The sequence below is a fragment of the Fusarium mangiferae genome (assembly GCF_900044065.1).
Source record: "Fusarium mangiferae strain MRC7560 genome assembly, contig: FMAN_scaffold009, whole genome shotgun sequence".
Lineage (NCBI taxonomy): Eukaryota > Fungi > Ascomycota > Sordariomycetes > Hypocreales > Nectriaceae > Fusarium > Fusarium mangiferae.
Window position 1 is genome coordinate 1,273,507 of NW_024573929.1, and position 22,155 is coordinate 1,295,661.

Here is a 22,155-nt window from a genome sequence, read left to right on the forward strand (position 1 = left end):
GCCAAAGAGAACAATCCTTTGAGGGTCTCCGTCTTTGTCCAGGACCAACAAGCGCCGATCCCATTTCGAGTCCCCAATCATTCTTTTATGCCAAAACGCGGTATATCAAAGACCAGTATGTCCAGTATTGACTATTCCGCAAAAGCACTCCAGGCACGCGCGAAATGAACCGACAGACAAAGTTCAAGAGTTGGTTCACACGGTTCCTCTAGCTGTGTGGTAATCTCGACCATAACACACGCCGGAAAGCTGCTGGATGCACCAACAATGCAGCTTTATCGAGAATATGGTCGGTTCATGAGTGCGATCTCCCGTGCAATCTCTGCCCACTCCAAGGTTCGTTTGACTTCGGCGTCTGGATCACCGTCCTGCTGGAGCGCCTCCTCATACTTTAAAAGTTCGTAGGCGAATCGAAGATGTGGTTGAATAATTACGTTCAAGCGTCGGGCTCTGACATAGCAATACGCATGAGGGAAAGACATTTGCTTCGATCGCATCACTTCGGCAATACAGATAGTAGCGCTGCGAGAAACTCCCACGCGGCAGTGCACCAATGTTGCAGTGCCATTTCGACGGCCCCGATCTGTTTCTCGCAATTAGTTTCCGCAAGTTTCATGGCCTCCTGCCGTGGCATAAGACTTACCAACAAACTCGAGACATCGAGTAAATTCCTCGGTCAATGGATCAATGCCATTGTCTTGAACACCCTGAACCACGCAAACATTCTCCTTGCCCCAATCCTCAAGGTCTCCCTCTCGCCACATGGCTGTCTCGCCCACACTCAGGATCTGAGTGATGCCAAGGGCCCGTAGGAGATCTGGATTATTAGCATGGCCCAGATTACCCAAGTACATGTAATCCAAGACTCGACTTGGGAATGATCCATCCAGGGCAGCAAACCAGCTTGGCTCATCCCTGGTCAAATGAGTGATGTCAGTCAGGCTCAGGCCTTTGCAAACAGGAGACTCTCGGAGCAGTCGTGGTGTGATTGAGGTTAATAATGCAACATCGGTGGGATAAGCGAAGAAATTCCGCTTCTTTTCAGTATGGAGTTTAAGCCATGCTTCAGGAACAGGCCGTCCCGTACTGTAGCTAAAATAGGCGATGCTCAACATAGTCGACTCAGTATAGCCATCAGCGCAATGGAGTAAGATCTTGCGAGGCTTGACGTCAAAGATAGGTTGCTGGTCTGAGGGCATAGGCGAGTCTCCCTCGGCGTCCAGATCATCTGTGCCCAATGCTGATTCAGGATCGGGATACGAGCCATGGGCGAGATGGTAGATCCATTTACATGTTTCAAGGATACCGTCTGCTTCGGAATGTGACCAGGTCGGTGGAAGAATACTTCCGGATGATGGGAAATCAAAGAATCGCTGCTTGTTGTCATCATCAGGGCTTTCAGCAATGAGCTGGAGAGCTAATGGGTTCAGCCGGCCAAGGTCGCTGCACTCAATCAAAATGTCATACTTCTGCTCTTCAGGGCTTCCCTGCTCAGGCGTAGGGCCCATGAAGACATTCTTGGAAAACTCGGATGCCTCCGTCATGGCCCACATCTCTCGTCTCTCTTGGTTGAAGAAATCAAGGACATTGCCTGTCAAGTGGCTGGAGGCGTCTACGGCCACTATTTCAGGGTGATTTTCTTCGAATTCTGAGAATGGACTTGTGCAAACAAAAGTATGATACTCGGGCATCCAAACACCCTGATCCTCATTTCTTTCGCGCCACCGCTTCTGTGCACTCGCGATATCCCATGCGACTTTACGAGTTTTGATCAAATCTCCACCATAGACGATTATGTCCGACAAGACTGCAGTTTTTACTGTCTGGATTTGGAAGTTCCTCACGGAAAACCCCTCACGAGGATCCGCATCAATAAACTCGGTGGGCTTGGTTGCTTGAACGATCTCATTCGGAGCAACCGCCCCCTTCAGCCGCGCACAGTTTAGATCTCCGTCAGCTTTGACAAGAGTGACAGATCTCAGGCAAGAGGGGGTGCGCCGAAGAGGCCTCCGTCGAGCAGCAAAGAAGGACTGCTGAACATGGTTCTGCGGGTGTAGGCCATGAAACCATGGGAAAACCAGAGCCGGGTCAGGCAGCGGTTGTCGTGACGCAACGTCCAGGGCCTGGGCGACATTTGATGCATCAAGCTCATAAATGGAAAGTTCGCTCGATTCAAGTCTTTTGAAGCCGTCAAGCGGATATAAAGCAGAGGTCTGTTGCAGCTGGTCTTGAGACGGAGGAGATGGCGGCGGAGTATGAGGCTCGTCTGGGCGAGCAGGTCCAGTAGGACATATGGGAAGATGCTTATTGGGGACGGGAATTGAGCATGGCGAAGTAGAACTAGAGCTAGATTCAAGAGAGAGTGGCGGAGTTATGGTAGACGAGGGACGGTGAGGCGGAATTGGTCGAGCGAGGGCGACGGTAGTCATATCAACGAAGGGGGGTAGATATGTAGCTTATGTTGGACAGCTTGTAATGGCAAGAAACAGTTCCGACTGGCGTAATCGAATTAGGGACTGGGCGGGTTCAAAAGCAGTATGTTATACAAAAATATGGCTCAGATGGGGTGTCTAGTAATTCGATCGGACAGTCAGACAGTATTTCGAGGCCGTTTTCAGACTAGAAATGCAATTTCCTCTCCGACTCAGCCCCCAAACCTTTGGGGAAACAGTAATCAAACGGACTCTTGGAAACAGATGCAAGTATAGACAAGGCATATACGGATTTGTTATTGCAAATGGGCGGGCGGCGAGCAATTGTTGCACATGCCTGAGCTCAGGATATAAGACAGAGCACAAGCAACAAAGCCACAGCGATCGCTGGGTGGAATGAGAATGATGGGATGGAGATTGCGGGTCAATAGATCCCAGAGAATTGGATTGGGGAAAGGGGAGTTGTGCTTATGAATGAATGAATGGTCAAGCAAAGACTCAGTCCCGAACGTACAATATCGTCGATGCCGCCGCGACGTAATGGCAGGGGCAGTGGCAGTGGTAATGGAAGAATATATCGATCGAATCGCCAAGAAGCTCGCAACGGCAGACAGTAGATAACAAAGCAGTAAGCGAGGCGATGACGCTTTGGGAATCGACACTGTTTTTAGCGAAATGGTTGATCGACGGCCGCAGGCGAAAGAAGTGAGACGGCTGCAAGCAAAAACACAATGGGAGGCACAGAGAGGGATGTCAGTAGTCTACCATGAAAATATTAAGCGATGTCATCGAGGATAAGACGAATACAATGACCAAGAAGATGAAGGAGGAGGAGAGTCGAGTAGAGAAGAGGGGGACGGACGACCACGGCCGGCAATCGGATGGATAGGTAGTCGATAGAGGATGGTTTCGTGATGGTGGTGGTGGTGGTGGTGGTGGGTGGTGGTGATTTGGTTTCGGTACTGTTTTTTGGCTTTGTTGGTTGGGTGATTTGGCAGCGCGGTTGGTTGGATGAGTGAGTGCATGGATGGCGAATGCTAAGTAAGATATGTAGGTAGGTATGTATGTATACATACTGATAAGGGTAAGGTAGTCCCTTTTGAAGGTGTGCTGGCCCAGTAGGTACCGCACTGCACAGTGTTTCCCTCAGCCTACCTATACCACGTAAGTGCATGCCCGAGTTATCTTGTATCTCGGTACAGTACTTACCAAGAAAAGGCTCGGTCTGCAGTAATTGACGAAGAGAATTGGCTGGCTGGTGTTTGCTGAATCACTTGAGACTGAGAGAACATCCAGACCCAAACCATCCACGGATTGCAATGTTGTGATAGTGGCCGAACGACCACAGGTGGTTTAGGGGCACGGACCAATCAAGCAAGACCAGCACCGGCATTCAGTGGGGAGCTGATGTTTGGCTTCCCGCTATAATTGGCGGGGAGCTGCGTCCAGAAGCGGGGAACTGCCTCCCACATCGCGCTAGGCTTTGGTCACAGTGCACCTTAGATCCAGAAGCACGGGCTGAACAACTAAGAGTCTCAGCATGATTGGCTGTGAAAGTAATGCAGGATTGAGGTTATCAGGCTGTGTGAAATGCGCAAGGATTAGGGACCAACTTACTTAGGGAAGGAGACACAATAGATTAGTAGGCAGATGGAGAATCTACTGATATCAGATGCGCTCGAGAACATGAGATCTTCGCAGCGTCGACCATATGCCAATGTGAGGTGATGTTGTGACAATGTGAGGCCAGTATTGAGGCGAAGTTCAGTGAGGACGCCACGGGCCAGACCCAAGACAAAGCCGCGGTGCATTAGCGCCCTGCTCTGAGGGCAGTGGAGGGTAGAGCTCCCTAGACTCCACCCTCTTGCTCTCCCCACCACCTTAAACTTAATGCTTCCCGTGCCGCCCATTCGCAACAGACCTCCAACTGCTATTCTACAGTCCTCCTTTGCGTTCACATCTTGGCCAACAATAAACACCTGAACGAACTTGTCCAAAATAGATCAACTATCCATCAATGCAATTTATTCATCGACAAGCGTCATAAACTATCCGTAGTCTCTGGCTCTATCATACCCACAACATGCATACTCCCAGAGTCACATCACACGATCAGCAGCAGTAAGTCAGCTAGCTAGGTACTTAGCTACCTTGCTTATCCTGGGATGTACCCTAGAAATCAGCATGGCTTGCAAGCGCCCTTCTCCGGACTCCACCCCTAACCCACGAAGACCCCAGAGAATCTCCTTATTCATCTTAGCATCCAGAGGTCTCGAACTACCGGCATTCGGTCTCAAACATCTAGGATACCAGAAGAGGAATCAAACCAGGTGAGGCTTGCGACTCAATGTCAATCATCCCTAGCGATAAGGCCACTAATAAGTGACAAAGTTACGCCAGACCTTGGATCCCTCACACAATATCGTCCCGTGCGATTTTTATGTTCCGAACCTCGTTATCTCATCGCGGATAACCATCTGATATAAGTGACCTATAGCAATCAACAATTCTGTTTCAGGAGCTGTTTCAGAAGACGACGCTGACGGAAAGCCATGTGCACTGTAGTCCTGTTTTGCTTGAGCGAATCTTTAGAGCGAGCCTTGATAAACCTGTGACAAGAAATAACGAAGGTTTATAATATCTCGATAGGTCTTTATACTCAGCCTCAGTGATTAGCCACTTTCTTGCGTGTGTGTCTACCTAGGTAGTATGAGAGACGGTATGACTTATTTGTTAAGGTATGCTCTCGGACGTCCTAAGCTGACTGATGTCAATATGCATAGTTCTTCTATACCAGCAATATTAAGTCCCGGGGCATTGCCATTTCAGTGACCTGCGTCACACCATCTAAAGTATGGAGGCACAGGTGACTCAATTGTTTCCCCTGATACTGGCTAGACTGGTAACTTGATGATTTGCGGCCGGGGGATTGGAGGCACCTTCTTGTACACCTCCAAGGCCGGCCAAAGAGTCATCATCTAGGTTTTCCCCTTATCAGCCTTGTGCTGTAGCAATTGGTCAGACATCTTGGTATAATGTCCAAGTTGTGAGCTTGGAGTGTTATTTGCCGTTGAGACTTATGGCTGAGAGCTTAATCCAGCCGAGAGAACCTAGTAACTTGATGATTTGCCTTACCTTCACCTCCACCTTGGGTGGAGGTACCCTTCGGTGTAATGGGTCCTCACCGAAAGCTGTCTCGGTGACATCAGCGCCCCGGCACGTGACCTCGCGACGCTCAGCTTTGATCACACAGAAGTTCACGTCACGCCTTATGCCCTCTGCCATCTTTGTCGCTGCCCATCTCTTACACCTGCAATAATTCGCCGAGGGCTTGCCCCGGTAGTTAGCCATCGGGTCATCATGAAGTTCAATATCGAGTACGACATCCTTTCGCCTCGGGAACCCCCTTTAACTCACATCATCTAGTGACTTGCCTGTGCTATTCCCTTATCCCAGGATATACCCAGGTACGCATTAATAAGCGCGTGTTTCACTTGCCACAGCTGACTCGGTTTTCTCAGAGCAATATGCGTGAGTTGTTGGGCGCCGTGGTGTCCGAATGGATGAGATAGACTAACCGTGAGGCGCATTAAGTTACATGTGTGATCTCAAAAGTACTTACCCCTTCTATTGCTGAATTGCATCGTGATTACTGACATGATCGCCCATCACACCAGAAACACTAGATGCAGGGGGCCACTGTGTTCTGGAAATGCCTTCGGGCACAGGCAAGACCGTGTCACTTCTGTCTCTCATTGTTGCGTACCAACAATACATGCCTGAAAGGCGCAAACTGATCTACTGCTCTCGTGAGTGACTCTTGACCTTACCCTGCTATTGCTGACTCATGCCTTAACAGGTACCATGTCCGAAATTGAAAAGGCATTAGTAGAGCTGAAGTCTCTCATGAAATACCGAGCCGAGCAGCTCGGTTATGAAGAAGAGTTCCGTGGTCTGGGCTTGACGAGTCGAAAGAACCTGTGTCTTCATCCTTCAGTCAAGCGTGAGAAGAGTGGTGCCATTGTTGATGCTCGTTGCAGGAGTCTCACGGCCGGTTTTGTCAAGGAAAAAAAGGAACGTGGAGAAAACGTAGACGTCTGCGTGTATCACGACGTAAGTCTCAAAGAACCTCAATTTTCCTCACCTATTCCATCCTGAGCCAATGATACAGAACCTAGATCTTCTCGAGCCTCACAATCTGATTCCTAATGGCGTCTGGTCTTTCGATGACATGATTCGATACGGTGAAGAGCATAAGCAGTGCCCATACTTCACTGCACGCCGAATGGTGAGTATTTCCCAAATCCCTATGGGCCTTGCTTTAGTGATTCTTATTCTCTGCTTCAGATGCAATACTGCAACGTAGTCATATTCTCCTACCACTATCTGCTTGACCCCAAAATCGCCGAACGGGTATCAAAGGACTTTTCCAAAGACTGTATCGTTGTTTTTGATGAAGCTCACAACATTGACAACGTTTGCATCGAATCTCTCAGCACAGATATCACAGAGGACTCTCTGCGTAAAGCCACAAGAGGAGCTCAGAATCTAGAGAACAAGATTTCACAGATGCGGGATACCGACCAGCAACAACTACAGAATGAGTATGAGAAGCTAGTTCAGGGACTGCGTGATGCTGACGAGGCACGTAAAGAAGATGCCTTCATGGCAAATCCTGGTAGGTTCTAAAGAGAAGTCTACTTACTTAGTTGCAATGTGCTAACCGTTCCGCAGCCCTTCCCGAAGATTTACTTAGAGAGGCTGTTCCAGGAAACATTCGGAGGGCAGAACACTTTATTGCTTTCCTCAAGAGATTCATTGAGTATCTGAAGACGAGGATGAAAGTGCGCCAGGTCATTTCTGAAACACCGCCTTCGTTCCTTGCCCATCTCCGAGAGCATACTTTTATCGAGAAGAAGCCTTTGAGATTTTGCGCTGAACGTCTGACATCGCTAGTCAGGACCCTTGAGCTCACCAATATTGAGGACTACCAGCCTCTTCAGGAGGTTGCAACTTTTGCAACGCTGGTGGCAACGTACGAGAAAGGCTTTCTCCTTATCCTTGAGCCCTTTGAGTCCGATACTGCTGAAGTGCCTAACCCCGTTCTTCACTTCACATGTCTTGACGCCGCCATCGCTATCAAGCCCGTCTTTGATAGGTTCTACTCTGTCATTATCACGTCTGGTACCATTTCCCCACTGGAGATATACCCGAAGATGCTGGATTTCTCAACTGTCATACAAGAATCCTATGCCATGACCCTCGCTCGGAGATCCTTCATGCCTATGATTGTCACTCGAGGCAGCGATCAGGCTTCCGTCTCAACCAGCTTTCAGGTGCGGAATGAACCCAGTGTGGTTCGAAACTACGGCAATCTACTCACTGAATTTGCCAAGATCACGCCGGATGGGATGGTTGTCTTCTTTCCGTCTTATCTTTATATGGAATCTATCATTAGTATGTGGCAAGGAATGGGTATCCTTGATGAAGTTTGGAAGTACAAACTGATCCTGGTGGAAACGCCCGACGCACAGGAAACATCGCTTGCCCTGGAGACGTACCGCACAGCGTGCTGTAACGGCAGAGGAGCTGTTTTACTCTGTGTTGCCCGAGGAAAGGTATCCGAGGGTATCGATTTCGACCATCAATATGGTCGTACTGTGCTATGCATTGGAGTCCCATTCCAATACACCGAGTCACGTATTCTCAAGGCTCGTCTTCAGTTCTTGAGAGAAACATACCGCATCAAGGAGAATGACTTCCTCTCCTTTGATGCAATGCGACACGCCGCCCAGTGTCTGGGCCGAGTCTTGCGTGGGAAGGACGACTATGGAATCATGGTTCTTGCCGACCGGCGATTCCAGAAGAAGCGCTCACAGCTACCCAAATGGATTAACCAAGGCCTCCAAGAGTCAGACGTCAATCTGAGCACCGACATGGCCGTCAGTAGCGCAAGGCGATTCCTTCGGACAATGGCACAACCGTTCCGGGCGAAAGACCAGGAAGGCATCAGCACCTGGGGATATAAGGATCTGATGGAACATAAGGAGAAGATGGATCTAGAGAGGATCAAGGAGCTTGAGGAGGAAGCTCAACGGCCAAAGCCTGCCGCGCAGGACAACAATTTTGAGTACGATGATGACGAGTTCGACCAGGATATGATGGAGATGGATGGCTTCTAAACTTGTTCGAGCCTGCGATACCAGACTTTAGCCAGTTAAGACTGCAAGGCCAAAAGCATATCAAGTTGTGGCATATTATTCGAATTAATCAGAGAATGCTAAACCCCGTCTAAAGCTGGTTACATAACTCCTTTGCAGTGCTGATCCATCTTGAACAAAAATCTAACTGAGCCTTATTTTTGGTTGATTCCAAACACAATGCCAGAACGCCGAATGCTGTCCGTTCGCCCAACTCGGGCATACTCAATCAAAAGAAACGAAGGACAAAACAAGGATATCATCTGCTCTATGCGTTAAAAGTAAGAACAATGATCTAATCTACCAAAAGTCTCTTGGCAGCTTTTGTTGCTCGGAGGGCAGGAATAGAATGTGCCCGACCTGGCTTTCGTCCAATCTCGATGCAGAGCATTCGGATAAAATCATGATTAGTCCAATAGCTGGAGTGCGCACTGAGCATGTTGAGGTACTGTATCTCCAAAGGCCCTCCCCCAGAACGGAGGTACCAGTCGATTTGCCCGTTGTCGTTAAGCAGAAATGCCTTTCTCTCCGCAATCTCCTCCCGGGTAAAGTCGTGCACCTCAAGTTCTAACTGAGAGGGCAATCGGATTGTTGAAGGACGCTCCGGCTCCGGGACAAGAGGGTTGGGTGCTGGTGCCATGCCTGGTACCACTCCTCGCATTGCGGCGCCGACAGACTTCCACAGAGAACCCGAAATGCTAGGGACGTAAGCCTTTTTGAGACTCGCCGCGTAGACAGGGTCCACGGCGCCATTGAGCAGGTACGCGATAGGATCTTCCTTGGCAAGGATGTTGTATATGTTGTCCACAGCCAAGCAGCCAAAAGTCCCGGCCTCTGCTACGACGTCTTTCGATACGATGTCGTTCGAATCAGCTCCGGGCTTCATTCGACCATGGCGAGGCATCAGGACACCACGCTCCAGAAGAAGAAAGAACCCCGCAGGGCTGCCCGCCAGGAAAAGATTCTTGGTATCAAACTCGAAAAAACGTGTCTCGGGTTCCTTTCGAGACCAGTCTAGCCTTGGCGCTGTGTTTGGTTGATTTGAGAGAATCTCAAGAGCCATTGCACTCCCAAGGGAATGTCCGATCATGTGGACGCGTCCATTCTCAGCAAAACCTGGATTGTTACGGCACCAGAGTCGATAGACACGATTTGCTTCTGATACAAGAGCCTGGATCATTTTCCCTTTGTGGTGTGACATGTAGAAGGGGATGTCGAACATGATGTCTGATATCATGCTGCGAACGGCTGGAATCGTGTCAGGTTCGATATCTTTGAGTCCAAACCCCTCCGGCGTGTATTCTTCCTTATCCTCCTCCCTCATTGGTCCTCCATCCTCAAAAGACAAGCCCATTCGCCAATTTAGGGGTAAGATCATCAGTCCATTCTGATCGTCGCGTAGAACCTGCTTGACCAGAGGGCTCTGGAGCTCCATATTCACAGCTCGGCGAAATCCATTGATGGCATGAGTGAAATGGAAACTCTCGACCCTCTCTGCAAATTTCTGGCCAATGCCGTGAGCGACAAGAACCAGATCAGTCACTTGACGCTTCTCCTTGTCAGCTTTGCAAGCAGCGCATACATCTTGTCCACGACTTTCGTGCGACTCATCGGCAGCAGAAGCACCTGCTTTGTTTGTTGCCTGTTTCCTGTGGTGTAGGCGTTCCCATGCTGCTCGATCGAATCCTCGAGCAACAGGAATCCCGACAGTGACGCCTTTCATGATCTTCATCGTCGGTCGTCGGCCATAGTATGCTGATGGCTTCAGGCTCGGTTTTAGTAGAAAAGCTTCAGAGGCATTCTTATACAGGACATGATAATTCGAATACGGTCGGGTCGGGATGTTTGCGTCTTCCGCTGTTGCCTTCTTCATGGGAGTCATATCAATACTACCTTCAGCAGCAGCTTCACCTCGAAAGCAGCGAGCAGCGCAAAATGGATCTGATGGTATAACTGGCTCAAAGAAGTCGTCCCCGTATCCTATCTCTGAATCGTCGGGCCATAGTCTATATGAAATCTTTTCTTCACCCAGTGGTCCCACGTCGATAGCACATCGGAGCTCATCACTCCATGTCTCAGTCCATGGTCGCAGATAGTGATAGCCGGCCTCTAACTGATTAGCAACAGCCGACGGTATTGGGAGCATGGTGTCTCTGGATCAAGTCAGTTACATCATCCTTATCGACCCTGGAAATACAACCTATAGAACCACGTCGCCCTAGAAACAACTGCAACATCGTTGATGGGGGACCAGTATATCGGCTTCATCTGAAGCACAGGCAACGTGACCATATGAAGTCTTGATATTCCAACCGCAACCTCGGGTACCTTGATCTGGCTCTCCTCAGGTACTGCATGGGCCCCTTGGTTCGCAATGGTCACAGTCTCTTCTTGTTCGGAAACGACTTGAGGATAATCCGGGTTTCGAGAGGTATCCCGATCTGGGCCTCCAAGTCCAATCAGCAGGAGGGATCCGGGTTCTGACTGCGTCTCTGGACTTCCAACGCGTACGAATGGTCTACCAGAAATTCCATCATCGACAACTGGTGGTCGTGTAAGGCCGGGACTGCCAACGGGTGTTCGTAGTCGTGGGGGCTGTGAGATGGATAAGCTGTTGGTTCTTGCTCTCATTTCTCCTATAGTTGATCGACGCTTAGAACTACGGGTCTCTGTTGTTGTGGTCTTAGGAATGCGGGTAACTGGGTGGTTAGTAGCACTGGTGGAAGCGGTTCCTGGATGGCTCGAGGATGTGCTGTTTGATACCGGCTGAGCCTCAAATTCATCGTCGGCTTGCTTTTTCAACCGATCAAGTACAAACACGACCTGTTGTGTGACTTGGTCAATATTCAGGGCTGGATTTCGCCGCCTGACAAGGGCGCAGAAAGCTCTCTCGAGTTCTTGGGAAACGTCAAGGACCAATTCACAGCAACAGGCGGGCACAGGCGTTGTGGGCAGTACATCACTGGCTGGTGCTGTCACGTCTTGTGGCTGATAGCCTTTCCGGTGCCTCTCCCAGTGATTTGTGGCTATAAGCTGGATGAGCGAGACGAGCACCTCTGTATCAAATTGAGGAGTGCGGTCCAGATTCTCCAGTGCATCTTGATGAGCGAGACGTGAAGGCTCAGACCTGAGACTCAGCCAAGCCTTTTCCAGCGCATTATTATCACCTCGCGAAAAGGGGCGCACTTGTCCTTTATTTGTCTTTGATTCGGCACCAATGGTTGAGGAAGTTGAAAGGGGGTCGTCAATGGGGATGACTGACGAGTAGAAGAACTGAGCCTCGACCGGGGGGGCCTCATCTTCGCGTTGAATGCGAGAAATAGGGGCCAGGCGACATTTGGCGCTGTAGGTGTGGTTATCGTCAGACATGTCGATCGATGGTGGTGATGTCTCGCTAGGGTCGCGACTACGGGTGGGATTGGATTGAATGCGTATCAACAACGCTCTCGGGTCAAGCCTTGCGCGGCAGCTATATATTCTGTAGTAGTCGGCCGTGCCATAGGTACCTGAGTAGAGCTTGAAGCTTCCTTGCTAGTCTCTCACAAGGCCATAGAAATCGGAGGAGGAGGAAGAAGAAGAAAAAGAAGAAGAAGAGAACTTGGCTAAGGCCAAGGCTTCAGGGCTGGCTTGACCGATCTGGGCTGTGGTTCAAGAGACGCCATGACGTGGGGGATGATGTCTGCCTTTAAAATATGGGGCTACTTCCAGGTAGGTTGGTAAGATACCTAATACCTAAGGCAAGGTTAGTTGGTACCTAGTAGATATATACCTAGGTAGGTACTGACTACCTAGGTACCTACCTTAGGTACCTTAACTCACCATGTCGAGTAAGGTACTGTGCCTTGAAACAAATGTATTTCTACAGCCAGATTGTGAGAAATGCTACTCCGTACTTGTGCTGCGATCTGAAGAAACTCCAATTTTAGGCACCTTTCTAGAAGATCCAGTTCAACACCAGGTGCTATTTATCACATGCATTAGTTACGCCTCTGCCGCGTAGGTATGTAGGCAAGCACGTTATCAACATAACCTCCACGTACTCACATCGAAGCAGTTAGTACCTCAATTCTGTACTTGAGATTGCTTCAGACTTAGGTAGGTAACGTTAGTATTGCACATGAAAAGAAAAATCAAAGGTGCCTACGTACATCCAGTGTGCCCATGACGAATGCTCTGCCGGCATTATCAAGGTACTTACAATGCAATCCATCCTTCTAACGTAAGGATGTTCACTGTTTCCCACGATCCAATCGGATCAACAAGCCAAAGCATGAACCTGCGAAGCGAAATACCGTACAAATTACGGGGTGATGACAATTCAATCCAAATCGATAGGCGATGCTCCACAGACAGACCCTTGTCTTCAGTCGGCATTGTTGCATGTGGATGAGAATCTTTATTTGTACTGAATCTTTATTTTCACTACATCGTACCAAGATATGCCAGATAACGTCCTTGGTGGTCTTCCTACCATACCGTCAACTAGACCTACTCCATTTTCTGCTGTGTAGCTTCACTCAAGAATCTGTCCATTCTATTCTACTCAATGATGCTAGTGTGAGCCTCGGTGCAGCCGCAAGCAATCTTAATCACAAGGATGCGAGAGTTGGACTCGCTTGCTCTAGTCGAGCAGCAAACCTTGACAAATCATTCTCCAGAGTGGGACTTGGCACAACGGATCCCATTACCAGTGAGCTTCCAGATCAAGATTCTATTTGTCAAGTTCGCATATGCCGAGGTGAGTCGTTTCGACATGTCGCCCAGGTGAGGCTCTCTGCATAATGCATGCGAACCCTAGGCCGTCGCATGTGGAAAGGCACCAACAGAGTTTTCCTCTTCGAGAACTTTTGTGTCTCTGCCTCAACCGTTGCAGTATCTGCATATTGGAGCAAGGCTTTATCCAGAAAGTGGACCTCCAGTTCGAGTGCACTTTGCCACCAACTCATCATGTTGTAGTAGTTGTTGTTGTTTTGATACATACAGCCCATTGGGTTTCGTGAGTCTGATTACTTCCTTTCTTAGGTAAGAATACGTGTTCCTAAAGAATACAAGTCAGCAAGACACTTTGCCGTAGTATCATTAGCCAGCCTACCTTTTCCAATTCTAGGCCAGGTTTTGATGCCGTTTCCAACTTGAAATGCCTAAAGAAAAGGCCTCTGAAAGAAGTCTAACTTCTTCCCGATCAAGGACCCGGCCACATCGGTGGATTACTATGTATCTTTAAATACATCCGTGGTGTTTGATGACGACTGTGTAGCATGTTATACCCAAGCCTATCCAGGGCGGCGAGGGTCTAAGCCGGACGGTCTGGTTGGGCTAACAATCCCCAACCCTGCGAAACCTGGACCTTGCAAGTTGAGTGTCCCGATATCAAACCGCTTCGAACAGCCGTCCTCCATATGTCTACAAATTTAACTATTAGAGTTTGTGAGCGCCGGAGTGCATGGCATGCTTACCTTCTCAGAGTGTCCTTTCGGGCGAAGAGGCGTCCGCAATAGTCACACTTATGATTGCGTTCCTTCATGTGCACACTTTGGTGGTGTCGTTGAAGGTCGGTCTTCCGCACAAACTTCTTAGTGCACCCGTCGACAGTGCAGGGAAATGGATATTCGCGCTTCTCATCATGAGTCTCCAGGTGCGATTTGTAGTTGTAACTGCGACTGAAGAACTTCCCGCATCCTTTGACTTCGCATTGGAAGTTTGCCTCCTCCTTCGAAGTGTGCTTTCTTGTGGGTCTCTTAGCCTTGCTTGTCTTCAACAGTCTCCTCTCCTGGCCAAGATCAGGAAGTTGATTTTGTGGGGTAGAATAGAACTGCGGCACCTCATATTCTTGCTTCGGCCAGGTCGTTGAACTACTTGCGCCGAGGTTGGAGGGCAGATTTGAAGCGAAGGAGGCCCCGTCGGTTTGATAAGCAGCAGCAGCAGATGGACCGGCAGTTGAGTACGGTTGCGGGTCATATCCCTGACCATAGCTACTCACAGAGCCTTCGACTCTGAATCTTGAGTTAGAAGGATCTTGCAAGTATCCATACGGTGGTCTTGCGCCTATTGATGGCGCTCGCGAGGATTGGCTAGTAGACGACAATGAGGGCTCATGGACTGACGTGTTGCGACTGGGCGGCATGTAGGCATCATGTGTCTGATATGAGGGAGGTAAACAAGAGTCGTATCCAGAAAATGCATTAAAATCCGCATGCAGGGCGTCAGGTTCTACCGAGCTTGAAGAAGCTGTGCTTGTTCCAGCCACTAAGCCGTCTGGTGTGACCCAAGCAGTGCTACCGTGATCCATGGGAGGCGGTGATAGAAGCTCTGGCTGAAGCACTGTGAACCAGCGAGCGTGGTGGGAGTATGAATCCGAATCCAAGTCTGAATGTGAAACGCCTGAGACAGCTTGCTGAAATGGAGAGCCGTAGCAAGACGGCAGGCGATTCGGGTGGCAGGAAGTGTCAGGACTGGACGAACTCGTTTCGAAGAACTGTGAATACTGCGATACGGGGGAGTTCGAGGTCGAGGGAGGTGTCAGGTACATATTTGAAATCGTTATAGAAAGCAAGTATGCGAGGGTCGGGTTAGAATCCGTGGGGATGCTAGGGTCTCATGAGCCATGCACTTCCGGTAGGTAGAGAACCACAGGCCACAGGCACCGTTAGATTAGGTACTACAGTGAGTAGAGATTCATCAACCAAGACGGGAAACCCCATGACGGGGTATCAGTAGGATAAATACAGCGAGGGCACAACCAACACGGGAGATGGAGTTGTGAGCAACAGACGCAGACGGACGGTGGCAACAAAGACGAACGTCGACCAAACTAAGTCCTGGGCGAGAAATGGACGTACGTACAGGGAAGATCGATTACTTAGATCCTCTTTGATGAAGCTAATACCATCGATGAATTAGACCCAGACGAGGATTGTCGAAGGATCAGTCTCCGCCTAGGTACATGGGGGGTGCTAGAGAAACAGGCAAGACAGGCTAGAAAGGCGAGTCCAAGGTGGGGAGACGGGTAGGTTGGCGTTCACGGCTAGAGAGCCACTGGGAAGGTGTCGAGAAGCGGGTGACGGGGCCGGGAGGAGAGCGAAATGAGGTCTAGGCCAGGATCGAGCTCGCCAACCACAGGGCTGGGCCATTGCGACCCTTGACAGATCTCGCGGATGACTTGAGGTAGATAACGGTATCGCTAGGGCCGTTCGCTGTCACCACCCAGCCAAGCAGGCAAGTAAGATGTGTGCAAGTCAGGCCGTTGAGTGCCCCAAATTAGAGCATAAAATCAACCCTAACGCGAGCTAAGGTATAGAGGGCCGCATTCCGCAGCGACCAGGATTTCCAAGACTTGAGAGACGGCTGCTTAACACTCTGTGCAGGCGCTGTTGTTGGTGCAACGATAACGAACGAAGTAGCATAGAGACAGAGCCTAGCCCCGGCTCAGCCCAAGCCAGTCCAAGTTTGGAATATGTCCGTATTTGAACCATGTTCGTGGGTTCTTTTTCAAAGTGATGCCATCGTCCCATGAGTTCTCCACCATCAAGAGCCAACACAAGAAGAACACCAACACACTCGGAAGATATCGAGTACGGCACCTTGCGCTTTCTCTGGATTGAAGTGTGCGCACAGCCCCAATTTGGCAGGCTGGCCCATGCAGTTCAAGCACTTGTAGTGCCATGACCGCAAGGTAGATGCAGGTGCGTGAGAACCAACGACGGTGGCCCGCGGTCTTAGGTAGGTAGGTACGTAAGGCACCTTGGAGAGTAGGTAAACAAGTGAGCGCATTTGTCGTTGGCATCCTATGGTTGCTCACTATTATTATCTTTGGAGGGCAGCATGGTAGATTCGCCGAGACAGAATCAAGGAAAAGCTTGATGGCTGCAACGTCATAAACACAATTCCACAGCATGCTGCCATAATTCCTTTGAGCTCTGTTGACCAGTCAGAATTTGGGGGCCATCACCGCTGAACTGTTGGCGACGGTTCGTGCTTTGCGTCCTTATAATTATCGTCTAGCGTTCCTGAAGATGGAGGGAGGTTCCTTGGCCAAATCATGGATCGTTCATGTGCAGACATAGGTCCCATCAGGATGAGGGCCAGGGGCCTCACGGTAGGCTCTAATCTCTGTATGCGTCCCGTCTCAATGGCATGGTAGGGCCAACGGATCAGGTGGTGCGACTCGTGCGAGTCCGGCTCGGTGCAAGCCAGGCGAATGGCAAAGCAAGGCCAAGTACAGTAGGAACCGGGCTAGATCCGAAAAGCCGATACGGTAAAGTACGAGGGAACGGCTCAAGACCGAGGAAACCCCAGAGGATAATAGGGAATAAACCCCTGGTCGAACCGGTCAAGTGCTATGTTTGGCTTGGGGCAGGGCCGTGACTCCGGCTGGTCTGGAGAATGGATGTGATATGTGGAAGCTCTCATGTCCAATTTATCCCTACACGCTGCCGTTGCACGGAATAATTAAGTGGGCGCGGTCCAGGTGGCCCAGGAACTTGTGGAGTAGGTGGGCACGATGTAACGAAAGGACAGTGCTGCTTATCCTTGAAACGGCCTGTGATGGGACTTCTGAAGGCCCAAATGGCGCGGCTGTTTGTTAGGAAGTCTACAGTGTCTGTAACCTTACCAGATGTGGCAGTAGATATCGGCTTGTTCCTGGCCTCCAGCCCGCTCAACGGCCGGTGGCGCCCCGCAAAACGGCCTCTACATATCTACTAGACCTAGTAGGTACTAGGTAGGTAGGGTACCTTAGTACCTTACTAACCTGTACTGGACATATCAACGCCCCAACGGTGGATGGACGCACATGTTTGCAAATAGCCTCAATATATTCATTCATCCCGTGTAAACGCAGCCGGACCGAAGATACTGCATTTCCAAATCCACGGCACAAAATACAGTTTGAGCCTCGCCTTATCTTGTCTTGTCTTGCCCTACGACGGCCCGGTCCTTTTAATACTCCGTTCTTACACTGCGTGGACTCCGTCCGTAGATAATTTTAGGTACCTTTGTGCATCCATCCATCCAATATCTATCTGCGGTTGAGATAGATACATCCAGCAAATTAATCTTGTAGGATAAAGCCCACTCGGACGGAGATTATAAGCCATATCCGCGTTGCTCTCGCGGTTAGATAGGTAGTAGGTATTTGTCAGAAAGGAAGATCTCTTCTCCCAGTCCATGCATCTGGGGAGGCGATGTATTGCATCCGGCGATGCTACTGCGCTAAATGATGACGCTGCGTACAACATCCGTACATACAAATACACCAGCAATCGAGGAGCAAGCAATGGAAAATCAGTACAAACAGCGGGTATGCATCATCAGCCGAGTAAGTCCATGAAGAGGGAGCACTCAGCTAACGTTAGTGCCTCGGGGGCTTCTGTCTCATGGCGGGGGTTCCTAATTTTTGGTCCATCCCGTCTCTAACCTCCACCACCTTACGGGGTAAAGTCGCGACGAGTTTGCCCAAATTGGCGAAAGCCAAGACAAAACGTCCCAGCTTTCTAGGGTCCCTGGCTAATCATTAGTCTAACTATATGTACAGACCTGACAGGCGCAGGCGCACCGGTTCTTTTTGCCGCCGAGACGCCAAAGCCCAAGGTACCTAGGTAGGTAGTAGGTAGGTTTAAGTCCACGATCCAATGTCAGAGCGAGCAGGCAGGCAGGCACGTTATAGAGTATTGTATTGTATTGTATTGTTTTGTTTTGTTCCCACATGCGTCAGGGTTCTTAGATGCAGCATTATTTCGCTCGCCTCCCTCCTTATTGGCTGCGGCCTCGGCTACCTACTATATAATAATCATGAGCTGAAGAGTTCTTGAATGATCTACGGCGTAAGACCTAGGTACTTCCAAACCGTCCGTTTATAAGCGTCGTATATCGTATACAGACCAGGCGCTGCAGGGCTGTCATCTGCACCATAAAAGGCTTGAATCATCAACCCATACTTTTGCGATGCTGGCGAAACTGAGAAAAGCCACTTCCTTTCAACTCTAATTACAATGTTATTACTCCGTGCTGTTCTAACAAATGTTCGTCTTCAAGGTCCATATAACTAACTGAGCTTTGTATGACTACGTGCAAAAAGTCAAGGATCCTGGGAAACCTGGAACCTTGCAAAGGTGCCAGTTTGTTCCTCCGTAGAGTCCGGCCCGAAAACTCTGCAGCAAAGAAAGCAAAACCTTCTGAAAGCTCTTGAGTGCAGGAGTCATAATGACACCTCGGAATCAGAGCTTCCACAGTAATGGGATCGATAGACTCCATGGGGCGAGGGCTACACAAACGGCATTCGGCCATTGTCTTCTCATCGCCGAGTTAATTACACGTCCCGGTCAAGATTGAATGATTAGACGCGGTTCGTGCGGTTACCCTTCGTGAAGATCATGATTCGAAGAGCGTCCCAAAACTGCAATCACCGATCGGTTGCTGCACAAGCTTAATTCAGAGCCAGCTCTTGACTGGCAATGGCACACCAACTGTCTCTGGGATCGAGGCACGAGTGGGTAATCCAAGACGACAAAGAGAGGGGGCAATGGTAGGTGGGCAATCTTTGACTGTTCCATCGATTCCTGGTACCTATCACCTGCAGAAGCCACTGCATTAGGAATGCCATGGCCTGTGATGAGAACAGTAGCTACGGTACTTTCTCCTTTGCTTGCTTCCACGGAGGCTATTTAAATCAGATCCTGGATGCCTGCCAGGATGATTGCCCACCATATTGATTTCCGAATAGCTCTTGGCAGTGAGTGCGCATCTTCAATCTGGGTGGTGACTACAGCTGACAGTTGTCGCGACGGTTATGGCTGAGCAGTATCGAGCAAGATGTCCATTCTCGCACGACCACACGTTTCTTGTAGTAGTGCTCTTCCGCAGTTCCAACCCGCAACACGATATACAGTCCCATCTGCTTCGTTGCCCATCTCCAGAGGCTGAGTGTGGTTTCGCGATGACTTCTGCCTCGCCTATCCCTGCTCAACGGTTTAGATGACATGCACCGAATTAGAGTTTTCTTGACAGACTCTAAACGGGATTCGGGCGATTTCCAAGTGAGCCGTGCGCTGGCTATGATCGATCCCCAGCCTAGGTCTTTCTCCTCGATCAGGGGTCCACGGAGATCCATCCCACTTGGAGCCTTCCAGACCATCCATGCATGCCATGATGATCTTCAAGTCAAGGATCCCGAAGATCTATCTCACGGCTGAGGTACGCAGGAAGCGTTGCCTCAGCTCTCATCCAGTTCCGTTCTTGGTCTGACAATGGAAGGTCGCACAAGACAGGTACGTAGAGCTGCAGCACCTAAACCGGCAAATTCCCCGGAATCTGCCTGCCATATTGGTTTGTTACTGCAGTACCTCCTGTATCCTTGTCAGTTAGTGGTGATCTTCTAGCCCCCAGGGCCTGTTTACAATCCGTCGACCAAACTGCGAGAAACCAAGGGGCACATCTAGCTACTGGGTATATGGCAAAGGCCCGTTGAGGCGGCCGCGCCCAGGGTCTCTTTTGTACAGGACTCTACGTATAAGTCAAAGTCCAGAGTCTAGATCGCAATAACAGACCCCTAGTTCTATTCTTAGGATGCTACTGCACAAGAGCTTGAGAACATTTGTTGTTGAACCCCAAAGCACTGTCACACATTAATGACGCAAGGTTACCAAGTATCTCATGAGTTCCTCGGCTCGACGAGTATCAGATGCTCGTCGCCGCGTCTGTCAATTGCAACCCCATGATCTCGCTCTCATACTCGTGGAGCAAGGCGCCTAGCAAGGAACACCTATTCAAGAAGTCCCGAGATGTTCATCTACTTGCCACATAGTTATTCTCGGTATCCGTGCAATATGTCACAGTCAAAAAAACTCCAGACTATGCAAATCTTTCGCAAGTTTACAGCCATTTATTAGGGGAGTTTATTAATAATTGAGCCACACCTCTGAGGAGTTCTGAGTTCTTGTTCTTGTCGCGCCTCGGCGAATATCCATACGTATCTGTCCATTTGCTTAGGCAAAGCCTTTGGCGAGTTGCCAGAAGTTGTCCATCTTGGTACGGGCCAGAACATCTCTCGCTTCCGAGTCTGTCTCACACACTTTACTTCCCCATTTTCTGAATGCTCGCGCCTTCTCTTCACCCTCAAAGACAAGCTTGCATTCGTTCATCGACATATCCTTAAGCTCGCCGTTATCCTTTTCGGCCAGGAGCCAGTCGCGTGTAGCGCCTTGTTTTCCGTCTCGGTCTCTTGACGGCGAATTCTCGGTCCAGTCGATTCGGTTAAGCATGAGCTTCTTGTACTTCTTGACACTCCATTCGCCTCCTTCTACAATCACCAAATTGAATTTGGGGTGCATGACGCATATGCCTGTAAGTGCCAGTTGCTCAGCGTTCATACCAATCTTGTAACGGTGTTGCCCATTCGCTAGGCTTCCAATCTTGAAGACCAACATGTGAATTCCCTTCTCGGCGTCTTTTTGTTGATTCGTCGCGATTTTGTCGTGTTTCTGATCTTTGGTGAGTTTTCTTTCTTCGTTTGTTTCGACATGTTTCTGGTGGCGTTCCGCAATCTCTCGATTGACACGCGCTTCGACAGCAGTTGGATCCTTGACGGCAACTAGATAAAACATTAGTATGCGATTGAGTCAGTGAAATCATATGTTAGCCTCACCGTCACCAAGAACTCGCATCAGGTTGCCCTTCTTGACCTTGGGGGGCGGAGCTGGTACCAATCCCAAGCGAATTTTAGCTTGCATTTCTTTTAGCTCAGCCATTCGCCGTTGTCGCCTCAACTTTGCTTGCTCTCTCGAAGTCAGGAACATAGGCTTCGCTGCTGGAACATGTCGGTCTTGAGGTGGCTCGAGTGCAACCGGATGCTGAATGTATTCAGTGATAATGCTGTCAGCTGTCGTAAGTTTGAGTTTCGAAGGGTCATCCAGCCTGTAATAGCTTCCTCCGTCAACAAGTCCTTCATCCCACCACTCAATCTCTGGCGGTGCATCCACGACATAGTTCCTTTCAACATCTAGATCATCGTCGATACCAGCTTTTCGAGTTTGCTCTGCAATTCGTTTTTTCATCGCCTCCAAGGCGGCTTGTCGACGAAGAGCATTGGCTTGGGCGATGTATTTGCCCTTCTGGTTGAACACAAGTGATCTTGACTGTCGTCCCTTCCCTCCACCAGGTTGTGTTGAAAGACTAGGATCGTAGTAGGGGTTTTCTCCATTCTGTTTATTGACCAAGCCTGGCCTCGTGGCGTCTTGCGATCGGACCTTGTCTGTTTGCCCGCTTGATGGTATTGGCGTCGATTCCTTTGGTTTACTTGCGGGCTTGTATGATCCTAGATCTTCCAAGGCAGGATGAAGCCCAACATTTAGACCCCCCTTTGCCTTGCTGGTTCCGATTGCTGCGGCGACTCGAGCCTTGAGTGCAGCCATCCTGTCCGCAGCAGACTCGGTCTTTTGCACTCGCGATGATGCATCATGGCGAGGGCCGAGCCCATGGGATTGGTTGTTGCGATCCATCACTGCAGCTCAACGATGCCTGATCGTTTG

The 22,155-nt window shown here is 49.7% G+C and overlaps 6 protein-coding genes across 6 annotated transcripts; 2 read left to right on the forward strand and 4 right to left on the reverse strand.

The window, feature by feature from the left end:
• Nucleotides 1-275: 275 nt before the first annotated feature.
• FMAN_12503 (uncharacterized protein) lies at nucleotides 276-2,429 on the reverse strand (the record flags this gene model as incomplete). The annotated part of the gene is made up of 2 exons (XM_041835049.1): nucleotides 276-583; nucleotides 644-2,429. 2 exons carry the CDS (start codon nucleotides 2,427-2,429, stop codon nucleotides 276-278), a joined length of 2,094 nt encoding a protein of 697 aa, XP_041685252.1.
• Nucleotides 2,430-4,616: 2,187 nt separating this feature from the next.
• FMAN_12504 (uncharacterized protein) lies at nucleotides 4,617-4,905 on the forward strand (the record flags this gene model as incomplete). The annotated part of the gene is made up of 2 exons (XM_041835050.1): nucleotides 4,617-4,762; nucleotides 4,824-4,905. The coding sequence occupies 2 exons, from the start codon at nucleotides 4,617-4,619 to the stop codon at nucleotides 4,903-4,905; spliced, it is 228 nt and encodes a 75-aa protein (XP_041685253.1).
• Nucleotides 4,906-5,792: 887 nt separating this feature from the next.
• FMAN_12505 (putative excision repair protein rhp3) lies at nucleotides 5,793-8,614 on the forward strand (the record flags this gene model as incomplete). The annotated part of the gene is made up of 9 exons (XM_041835051.1): nucleotides 5,793-5,809; nucleotides 5,859-5,899; nucleotides 5,954-5,963; nucleotides 6,027-6,046; nucleotides 6,110-6,241; nucleotides 6,292-6,545; nucleotides 6,604-6,720; nucleotides 6,780-7,110; nucleotides 7,167-8,614. 9 exons carry the CDS (start codon nucleotides 5,793-5,795, stop codon nucleotides 8,612-8,614), a joined length of 2,370 nt encoding a protein of 789 aa, XP_041685254.1.
• A 313-nt stretch (nucleotides 8,615-8,927) lies between these two features.
• Nucleotides 8,928-12,001, reverse strand: FMAN_12506 (uncharacterized protein; the record flags this gene model as incomplete). The annotated part of the gene is made up of 2 exons (XM_041835053.1): nucleotides 8,928-10,785; nucleotides 10,833-12,001. 2 exons carry the CDS (start codon nucleotides 11,999-12,001, stop codon nucleotides 8,928-8,930), a joined length of 3,027 nt encoding a protein of 1,008 aa, XP_041685255.1.
• Nucleotides 12,002-13,905: 1,904 nt separating this feature from the next.
• FMAN_12507 (uncharacterized protein) lies at nucleotides 13,906-15,161 on the reverse strand (the record flags this gene model as incomplete). Its single annotated transcript, XM_041835054.1, has 2 exons — nucleotides 13,906-14,035; nucleotides 14,089-15,161. The coding sequence occupies 2 exons, from the start codon at nucleotides 15,159-15,161 to the stop codon at nucleotides 13,906-13,908; spliced, it is 1,203 nt and encodes a 400-aa protein (XP_041685256.1).
• A 5,452-nt stretch (nucleotides 15,162-20,613) lies between these two features.
• Nucleotides 20,614-22,125, reverse strand: FMAN_12508 (uncharacterized protein; the record flags this gene model as incomplete). The annotated part of the gene is made up of 2 exons (XM_041835055.1): nucleotides 20,614-21,218; nucleotides 21,273-22,125. 2 exons carry the CDS (start codon nucleotides 22,123-22,125, stop codon nucleotides 20,614-20,616), a joined length of 1,458 nt encoding a protein of 485 aa, XP_041685257.1.
• Between the last annotated feature and the right edge of the window lie 30 nt (nucleotides 22,126-22,155).